The sequence below is a fragment of the Gossypium hirsutum genome, chromosome A12 (assembly GCF_007990345.1).
Source record: "Gossypium hirsutum isolate 1008001.06 chromosome A12, Gossypium_hirsutum_v2.1, whole genome shotgun sequence".
Lineage (NCBI taxonomy): Eukaryota > Viridiplantae > Streptophyta > Magnoliopsida > Malvales > Malvaceae > Gossypium > Gossypium hirsutum.
In genome coordinates this window covers 91,360,802-91,370,749 of record NC_053435.1, presented here as the reverse complement: position 1 = coordinate 91,370,749, position 9,948 = coordinate 91,360,802, and the positions used below count along the sequence as shown (strand labels likewise).

The following is a 9,948-nucleotide window of genomic DNA, read 5'->3' as shown; positions in this document are numbered from 1 at the left end:
TATATTATTCGGGCTGGGCCCAAGCCAAAAAACTCTTATCTGAGGCCTGGCCCATTTTCTAAAGGGCCTCTTTTTTTTACCCATGCCCATTTTTCGGGCCTATATTTTTACCCAAATCCTCCTATTTTTCGGGCGGACCTTCGGGTTGGGCCGGGCCGCCCAACCCATGATCAGCTCTAATGATAATGATGTCTATGCAATATTAGAAAAATGAGAAAAATATTAATATTTTCGTAATTTGATAAAAAATATAATTAAATTGAAAGTTAAAATAAATTTTTTATAAACTTCATTATGCAAATAAAATGAAAGTTACTTCCATTATTAAAAGGCGGTTTGATCAAACTCATTCAAGCCCACACGTCTACGTTAATTTTAAAGAACCAATAAAAATTCACCCCGTGTTTCTATTAGGGTAAGGAGCAATGAAAGTGAAGTAGTTGACGTTACGCCCGGAGAAGGGAAGGGACCCCTCAAATTTATCTTTTATCTGTAATATAAAAGGCGGATGAATTAGTTTGGCATATCGTGTATGAAAACGATAGAAGAAAAACTCTTTCTCCGGGAAAATAACAATTCGCCTAAAATTTTCCTACCGTTTCTCGCTGCACTCGTCTCCGGCTACCTGATCTTCCCCTCATCATGGTATTTTTTTTTTGTTTTCCGCTTTCCCCCCCTAAAAGCTGTTAAGTTGTTTATGAGATCATCGGTTTTCGATTTTCACCATTCAATTTTATCAGTTCGTTTATTTTTTTTCCCATTTAATCTGCTTGTATCTGAAACGATCTAATCTAGACTTTTTTTTCTTTGTTCCGATTGTAGATCTCAGTCTAGCGCATTTATATGCTTAATTCTTGATGATGTATGTGTTCAAAATATGCTAATGATTTAGCTCAACGAACCTTAATTTAATTAGCTGTTTTTTTATGCAAAAGCTAATCGCACTATTTCTTGAAGTAGTAGTGCCTTTCATCGTTTTATTATCTATTTAGAACTCTTAAAATGACCGAAATGCAGATGGTTTTGATTTTCTTTAAGTTAGGAATGATTTTTTTATTCTATATGAATGGTGATAAAGTTTGATTTGGTCCAAATGTAGGTATTAACTTTGGTTTTTGTATTAATTGTACACATTTTTTGACAAAAATATAAATAAATTCAATTATTATACAATTCTAATGTTGGTAAATAGATAAATAGAATTGCTAGTGATATATTAAAGGTGTATTAAGATGAAAATTTTATGTATAAAATTACAATAAATCAAAATGTCATCTGAATCAAAATCATATTCAGCTTTGTAATTTATCCCCAAATTTTAAATCACTGTTTTTCTCGTGTTATCTTGTATCAATGTTCAAAATATATCACCAAAACGCTATTCTTCGTTAAAAAAAAATTGGTTTCTTTTTCTAAAGAAAAAAGATTATCCTTTTCACATGGTGTCCCCCTTTTTCTTGTACGTGCAGACAACATCAAGGCGCCTTGCAGAAAGGAAGGTGGAGAAGTTCCAGAAGAACATAACAAAGAGAGGAGTTGTGTCTGAAACAAGCACAAAGAAAGGGGAGGACTATCCTGTGGGCCCTGTGCTGCTCGGGTTCTTCGTATTCGTTGTCATTGGATCATGTAAGATTCTCGGCAGCTAATCCTTTCATCATCATATTTCCCTTAGATATTTCACGTTGGCTTTTTAATATAGCTAACACAATACATGAATTTTGCATTAATATGGTATGCTTGCCCCTGATAATTCAGATACATGGTGTACTGCGCTTTGTGCCTGTGCATGGATTATGTGTCTGGTTTCTTTAGTAAAAGACTAATTTATTTATGCTACGGAAAAGGAAAGGAAAGGAAAATATACTCTTTATTTTGTTTGGATAATATTCTTCTTATTTAATTTAAGGAGAGTTGTGTACTCTTGTTTTTCCTTAAATTACTCAATTTTTATATACCCAATTTAGTGAAATACATGAAAATTTCAAAACGGAGTTTTGAAGTATATTTCAAGATGTAAATTATCTTTTCTTATCCTCATCGTGTTTTACATGTCCAAACTAGAGTCATTGATACAAACCAAAGGAATCAAGGTGATGAACCACAAGAGCGTGCCTTCTTTTCTGCAAGCTTCCTCTCTTTTCCTTTCCTTTCTTTTCTCTTACTTTTATTGTCTATTCAAAAATATCGTTGGTTTTGTTTCATAATGCAAGTTTATGCCCTATGGACCTTATTGATCTTAGCATGATATCTGCTGCTCTTGTATCGCGGAGTTTTCTTTTGTGTTCATCAATTCTATGTTTGGGTTAAGTTCCTGGGTTTAGATGCCTTATGATTGAAGAAAGAAGATTTTGGTGTTTTTATATAAAAACAAATGTGATTTAACATTGTTCAAATTAGAAAAGAATAAAACTTATGGATCATACTTTCTGAGACTGGGAAGGGTTGAGTTAGAAATGATTATATTCATCTCCAAGTTGGAATAGTTTCAATAGTAAATAAGGTGAGAGAAACGTGTACAATGGTTTGACCACCTGGAATGCAAATAGGGATATACCTATTAGAAAGATCGAACAAATTCAAGCTGCGTAGAATTAGAAGGTTTAAGAGGAGACAAAACAGACAGTTGGAGATGATAAAAACGGTTTAAAACTCTTAGTACTTGAATAGAGAAATGTGGCGTATAAAATAAAATGATCAACAAGGAGGATTCATGTTAACTGATGTAAACATTTCTACTCCTTTTAGTTGACCCCAACTAATATTGAGATTAAAACTTGGTGGTTAATTGTGTATAGTTATTAGTTAAGTTTTTGGGTTGTAATCTTCAAGGGAATTGCCTAAAACACCTATAACTACAATTTAGAATCTAGCAGTAGTGTCTCACCATGTATATTTGGCAATTGAGACTTTTTGCCTATACTAGGACTAAGTTGTGGGTATTTGACAGGGATATGGTTAGATTTTTTAAGTGTTTTTCATCTATTTAAAGCATACTTGAAGGTCATATCCTCATACTCCATGTCTAGGACACGAGTGTAAAACACATATTTCAAAAAAAAGAAAGTCGAAACAACATAGACATTTACAATTTTTTTTTTTAAATTCTTTATAACAGCTCTCTTCCAGATTATCCGGACAGCAGCCAGCGGAGGTTTTGCATAAACCTGCAAAACCCGTGTTAAGAAATTGCAGAGGGAACTTGTGTTTCGGGGCCCTTTTTTTTTTTTTTTTTTTCGTTTAGTTTTGTAGGAAACAGATGATATGTCTACCACATGTGATACGTTGTGAAGTATTCAGAAATTGAATAAGACCTCACTTTCTTGTCTCTTCGTTATATTTTATATGTTATTTCATATATATATGCCTCATTTATGACTGAATGGGATAAGAAGCTAAGCTTTCTTTAAAATCCTATTTGTTCTCATTGCATTAGATGTTTGAATAGATTTTCATGGGAAAAGAAATGCTATTCAACTTTGTTATTTCTGTTTAAAATCTTTTTTCTGGATTAGTAAGCATTTTTATTCATCTAAAGAAAATGCAAACGTTTGTTATATAGACAACCAACCAGTTGCATATTCAAATTTCTCGGATATCACATAGCCTACGTTCAAATGAGCGGATGCATTTGTTAAAGACTTACAATTTGACGGTCGTTGCTCCATTTAACTGGTTAAAAAGCACCCAAACTGGCCTTCTATTGGGTTCCTGGCAGACAAAGTAGATATTGATGATAGTTGAGAGAAGTGAGTTCCTTTTACCATGGCTGAAGATCCAAATGGTCATTTTCTGCAATGGGTTGCGCAGCACATCCAAACAACATGCCTGTATCAGTCCATAAAAATGTTATCCGCACAAGATACATATGGGATCCACTTGACAACCGCAGAAATCAGTTCATTATGAATGAATGCCTGGGTATTGAGAGGCCTCCCCTATTAACTCTATGCCAAGGCACCTTGTTTGCTTATACCTTGCATTCTCCCATATTTTCCTTACCTTATATGGTCCTTAAATCTTCCCAACTTGCAGCTGTGCATCTCTAAGCCTAAGAAGCTCCTTGATAAAGTTAAGTAATGAGTTTAAAATTAAGTATGGGTATGATTAGACTATTTGATTAATTTAATTTTAAAGTTTTGAAGGTAAAGTATTTAAATGATAATGATAAAAGAAATAAAATAAAATAAAAATTTTATTAAGTGGTAAGTAGTTTTTTATCTACTTATTTTCCATACTGTTTTATTAAAAAATTATTTACTTAAAATATATTTTTGAACTTAAATTGGTCAATGTTGATGTGTAATTCAATGAATTATGTCACTAAAGCACGTGCTTGATGGACCTGCTTTATAAAGTTGAGAGTGCCTTAATTGGTGGTTCCTACAAAGACTTGAGAGAAGTGTCGGTATAATGTGTGTGTGAATAATAATGGAGCTCATTTAGGTGCAAGAACTCAAACCATCAAGCAAAAGGCTTACAAGGTTCTTACTTGCAACCATGATATCACTTGAACTTTATAAAAAATTTCTTAAAATAAAAAGAATAATTAAATTTCAAATATATAAAAAAAAATACATAGACTTGTAATACGTTTTAACTATATTTATATTATTAATTTTAAAATATCGTTTTATTATTTTTCAATAAGTTGACGTGATTAACTCAAAGATTAAGTACTCTTCAAACCGTAACAGTGAAAGAGTGCACCTTAAAATTCATATAAAATGCAGACACAAGTTGCAGCAATTTTTTGGTGAGTAATCCCCCAGGATCCCAAGGACTCCAATTGTTGAATTTCAGCATTATAACACATCGATTACCTTTTCTTCCTAGACCTGAATTATTTATCATAGATAATTGAATTCACTTAAATCGAATTTTATAGATTTGAATTAATTTAATTCATAATTTTTAAAAAATGTTTTTATATTTTCTAATAATTTAGAAATTAAATTATAAAAATAAAATTGGGTTTATTTTGGATAATTGAAATATATTTAATTATTATCTAAATTTTAATTGAACTGAATTTAATAACATCCGAAAGAAATATAGCTTGAATTGATGTTCATGTTTTTTCATTTCATTTCTTTTTCGTGTTGGCATTAGCCCCCTTCTCCCCTCAAAATTCGTTCCAATAATATTAGATTATAATCTGGAGACTGTATCATTTGAAAAAAAATATTATGTATAGAATATATTTAAAAATTTATACAAAAAAATAACTAAAAATTTTAATTTAAATGATAAAATTAAAGTTATAAATTTTATTGTGTCCTAAGATATATGAATTTTTATTGATTTTATACAAAAAAAAAACATTCATAATAATATAATTTACTTTGTAAATTAGAATGGTATTTTAGGCCGGTTGACTCGTGACATCAACTAAATTAGAGATTTTAACAAAATGAGATTTTATCATTTCTCAATTGATTTAGTGCTCAGTTAACTCGTGATACCAACTCTATCAAAGATTTTATGTGTACTAAATTATGGCACACCCGCCATGTGTGTGAACAGAATTTATGTTACAAATATATTTATTAAAGTTTATGTAAAATTCAAATGATGCTCAAGTAAAAATGGTAAAGTTGAATGGTTAAAATTTTTTGTGTCTTTAGTGTAAATCTCACTATGTGTAATTTTTTTATTGCTTTATAAAAATATAAAAAGACAAAAGCACCATCATAACGATATAATTTATTTTGTAAAATGTATAACTTTTTAGTTATTTCTCAATTAAGTTGGTGTCCAATTGACTTATGATACCTACTTAAACAATGGTTTATTATATATTTATCTATACTTATATTAAGTTCCTGATTGAATTAGTGTCACGAGTCAACTTTATACCAACTTAGTTAAGAAATTACTGAATACCCTTTCATATACATCTATCTATAGGTATATTAAGTTCCTTATTGAGTTGGTGTGTCTCAAGTCAATTGAGCACCAACTCAATTGGGAACAGGGGCGAAGCCAGAATAAATATTTAGGGGGGGCCGGATAAAATTTTAATTTTTTTATAGTTTATATCTTTATAAATTGTAAAAGATTAAATCAAATTTTTATAATTTTAAAGGGCCAAAGTGCAATTTTACCTTTACTAATTTAAAATTTTTAAAAAAATTTAAGGGTCAAAAGAGTAAATTTACATTTTAGGAGGGGCCGGGGCCCATGCCAGCCCCCTGGCTTCGTCCCTGATTGGGAAATTACTAAAATACATTCTCATATACAAAGTAACAAATATTAATACGAGATTGTTTTTATCTTTTTATGTTTTTTAATAAAATAATAATATAACAATATTTGAATTTGGGACACATAAATTTTTAACTTAACCATTTCAATCAATGCCTTATTTGATTTTAACATAAAAATTTCATAAATATATGTTTTTACATAGATTTTCTTCACCTATATTGTGGGTGTGTCATAATTTAGTTATAATTAAAATTTTGATCGAGATGGTATTATAAGTCAATCAGATATCGACTCAATTGAGTAATGACTAAAATATCATTACTTTACCTAATAAATTATATTATTAGTGGTGTTTTTTTATATAATATATATATAGAGAGAGAAAAATAATAAAATTTGAACATTAAGGCACCATATTTTCAATATCTCTATTTATTATTTTAACTAAAATTTTATTTACATTTTAAAAAATATATTTCTCACGTAATTTATGTAAATGAAAATTGAAACTCACTTGAAGAGAGGTTACATAGTGGCCACGCAATTGGCGTGCAAATATTTTAGCTAAATAATTGCATGATTTCACGCATGTGCAAACGGAATGATTAATTGTTTTATCAATTTTTATTCCAAGTCAAGATATTTGGATTATAATCAACACATTATTAGAATAAATTTAAATCAAATCCACTCATAAAATCTTAAAATTTTGAAGAATTTCTCCTTCTCATAACAACATACTTAACTCAGACTCTGTAATGTAAATACCTCTATTGTGATTTTCTTTCTTCTTGTCGCTAAGGCAAATTGAAGCACTGCAACCAACACTTCCATTAACCAACTTGTCTTCTTTTCAATTACCAATTGTAGGTTGCAACAACTTGAATCTAATTCATATTATTTATTTAATTAAATCCAAACATAAGTTTATTGAGTAAAAATAAAATAGAAATTTGGTTAAAATTAATTTAAATATTTTAGGGATAATGTTACATTTGGTACTCGTACTTTTATAGAATGTCCAATGAGGTATTTGTACTTTGAAAATGTCCAATATAATATCTAAACTATTAATTTGTGTATTATTTGGTACCTCTACTTTTGTAAGATGTCTAATGTGCTACTTGTACTTTGAAATGTCCAATATGATACATGAATTATCAATTTGTGTATTATTATGTTACCTGAAGTTAACACCGTTGGTAAATGCTAAACCAACCAAATTTCAACATGTGAAAACTTTTCTTGTTCCAAATCATCAATTTCACATGGATAATATATATTATGTGAAAAACAAAATAAAACAAAAAGGTCACACTAAATTAAATTAAAAAAAAACAAAAAACTAAACCTAAACCACATATAGTTAATAAAAAAGAAGTAAATACTAAATTTACATGAGTAAAAAGTCATATTCTACTTAAAAACAAATACTAAAGTCATCTTCTCCAAAAAAAATCCCATTTGAAATCAAGTTTTGATAATACTCTATAACGACATATTTTATGTGCTAATTGCATGTTTATTTTGAATATGATCCTACTAATTTGGGTTATTTTATAGTCTTTTATCTTTTAAGAACTAAATTAAAGGCAAAAGTAAATTTAAAGTCAAAAAGCGTGAATTTGGAGATAAGTGGGCCAACATGCGAAATAGGAGAGAAGTGGTGCCGAAAATGCAAAGTGTGGAAGACTTTTGGAGCAAAAATGCAAAAAAAAAGAAATTTTATAGCACAAGACTCTATTTAATGTTTAATTATATTAGGATAATTATTTAGATTTAAATTTAGGATTTATTTTTATTTATCTTTAATTATCTTTATTTATTTGTATTTATCTTTTAGAATTTAATTAGGAATAGGTTAGGTTTCTTAGTACTATAAATAGGGGATGAAGTGACACAAATTTGGTGCATCTTTTGCTGTAAACACTCACTCCCCATAAATTTAGTCTTTTTGTTCTTTTCATATTTTCTTTCAATAAAAATTCCCTTTCCATTAATTTTTGTTTTTCCCCAAAAATCATGAGCTACTAAATCTAATCTACCCGAAGGTTGTCGAAATTCCCCAAAAAGGTTCATGAGGCTTAGAATCCATGCTTAGCCTTCTCAACAGGGTATTCATCGCTTCTCCGCATTACGGGACTGACGCTTCTGACCATGTCCCTTAATAGGTGATCTTTTCAACTTGTGCAAAGAACGGCCGCTTTATACGTTTTGAGAAAGTTGCACAGTCGGTTCGTTGGCTTTCTGCGTCAGAGGTTGGCGAGTCCAATAGACAAAATGGCGTGGTATTGCTATTGAGAAGTGATGATCTAGCAGAAGATAGTCCCACAAAAGCAATTATTGGCTAGAGTCAGGTTTCGCCAAATCTTAAGTCTAAATTCTTGGAGCTGGTGGTCATATGCGTCCTCTTCCATTATAACTGGCTTACTCTGCTTGAGAATGGTTACTTAAAAGCCAATGATTGAACCTAAGGCGAATCGAGACAACCGGAGGCTGGAAATCCACCATAAGAAATCTTGTTCTCAACTTTACTTTTACTTTTAATTTCTGAAATTTCAATTCAACTTTTAATTTCGTTTTTATTTTATTTCACTCCCAGATCAAAAATTTAAAAATCTGTTTTTTTTTAACTTTAAAAATCTGTTTTTTTTTTGTTTTTTTCAGGAACGCAGGTTTTCTTGGGCATGAATCTGCCCAAGATTTCTAGAAACAAGCATTCGTGCAATCCGGTTGTAATAGGCCTATTTTGCTCGGCCCGGGCCTAATACATTAAACAGTCCATTACAGTCTATTTTTTTTAAAGCAAGCCCAAACTCTAAACAGGCCCAAAACTAAAAACCCTAGCCCACATGCCTAAACATTTTCTACTGAAACCTAATACCTTTAAGCGCCGCAGCCTCCATATGCGCCCTCGGCGCGCACATCACCCAAGGGTCGCTTTTTCTGTCGAACTTGCACCAGAACAACAAAATTTGCCCTCGTTGACCTCCTCTCCGACCTGCAAACACGCAAAAAGGAGAAAGAAGACATGAACAAAACAGAAAAAGAAATAGTAGAAACAGAGGCTAAACAAAAAATCAAATCAATTGTATTTCGGTTATAAAGCCCCAAGACCAGATTGTATTTTTCACACAGACTCTTGAATAGAAAAAAAGAAAGCAATCAGAAGCTAATACCTCAAAGGTGCCATCTTTATTTTTTTGTATTACTTGGAATAAAAGTATGAATAATATATATATAAAAACTCACCGTTGGTCCGTTCTCTGTCGCGGTTGAGCACTTCCAATAACCCATCGCGATTGGGCACTTCCAATAACCCAAATGCCACAAGACCCACTCAGGTTTCGACGAGGGTTGGAAGAGAGTCGAGAACAGAGGTTGTTTTTTTTTTTGCTTTGCGATTCACCCTTTTTTTCGTTTTTCTTTGTTTTTTTTAAATCTGACCTAGATCTCTAAAAAGGGAGGGGATACGAAAGGCCACGGCTAAGCCATGGTTGAGGCTCGCCGAAGCCGGGCCCGACACTAGGCCGGAGCAATAGTCAGACCAGAGAAAAAAGAGTAAAAGCTTTTTGTTTTTTTTTTGAAACTAAGGTTAAAATGAGGGTTTTAAAAAAAATTTAGCTTAAATAGAAATCACAAAACGACACCGTTTTGGGCTGGATGTTAAACGATCAAACGACATGGCCTTCAACCTGCGTTTTGACCTGACCTGACCCAGGGTCCGCGCGTCCTTTGCCT

The 9,948-nt window shown here is 31.3% G+C and overlaps 1 protein-coding gene across 1 annotated transcript; it reads left to right on the top strand.

The window, feature by feature from the left end:
* Positions 1 to 416: 416 nt before the first annotated feature.
* Positions 417 to 3,325, top strand: LOC121210985 (stress-associated endoplasmic reticulum protein 2). Its single transcript, XM_041083068.1, has 3 exons — positions 417 to 645; positions 1,470 to 1,626; positions 3,116 to 3,325. The coding sequence occupies exons 1-3, from the start codon at positions 643 to 645 to the stop codon at positions 3,160 to 3,162; spliced, it is 207 nt and encodes a 68-aa protein (XP_040939002.1). The 5' UTR covers positions 417 to 642; the 3' UTR covers positions 3,163 to 3,325.
* Positions 3,326 to 9,948: the final 6,623 nt, after the last annotated feature.

Bases quoted from the DNA above. Each gene is read 5' to 3' on its own strand.
- LOC121210985 (XM_041083068.1), top strand. The intron at 1,627-3,115 runs GTAAGATTCTCG...TCTTTATAACAG, and splicing joins ATTCGTTGTCATTGGATCAT to CTCTCTTCCAGATTATCCGG.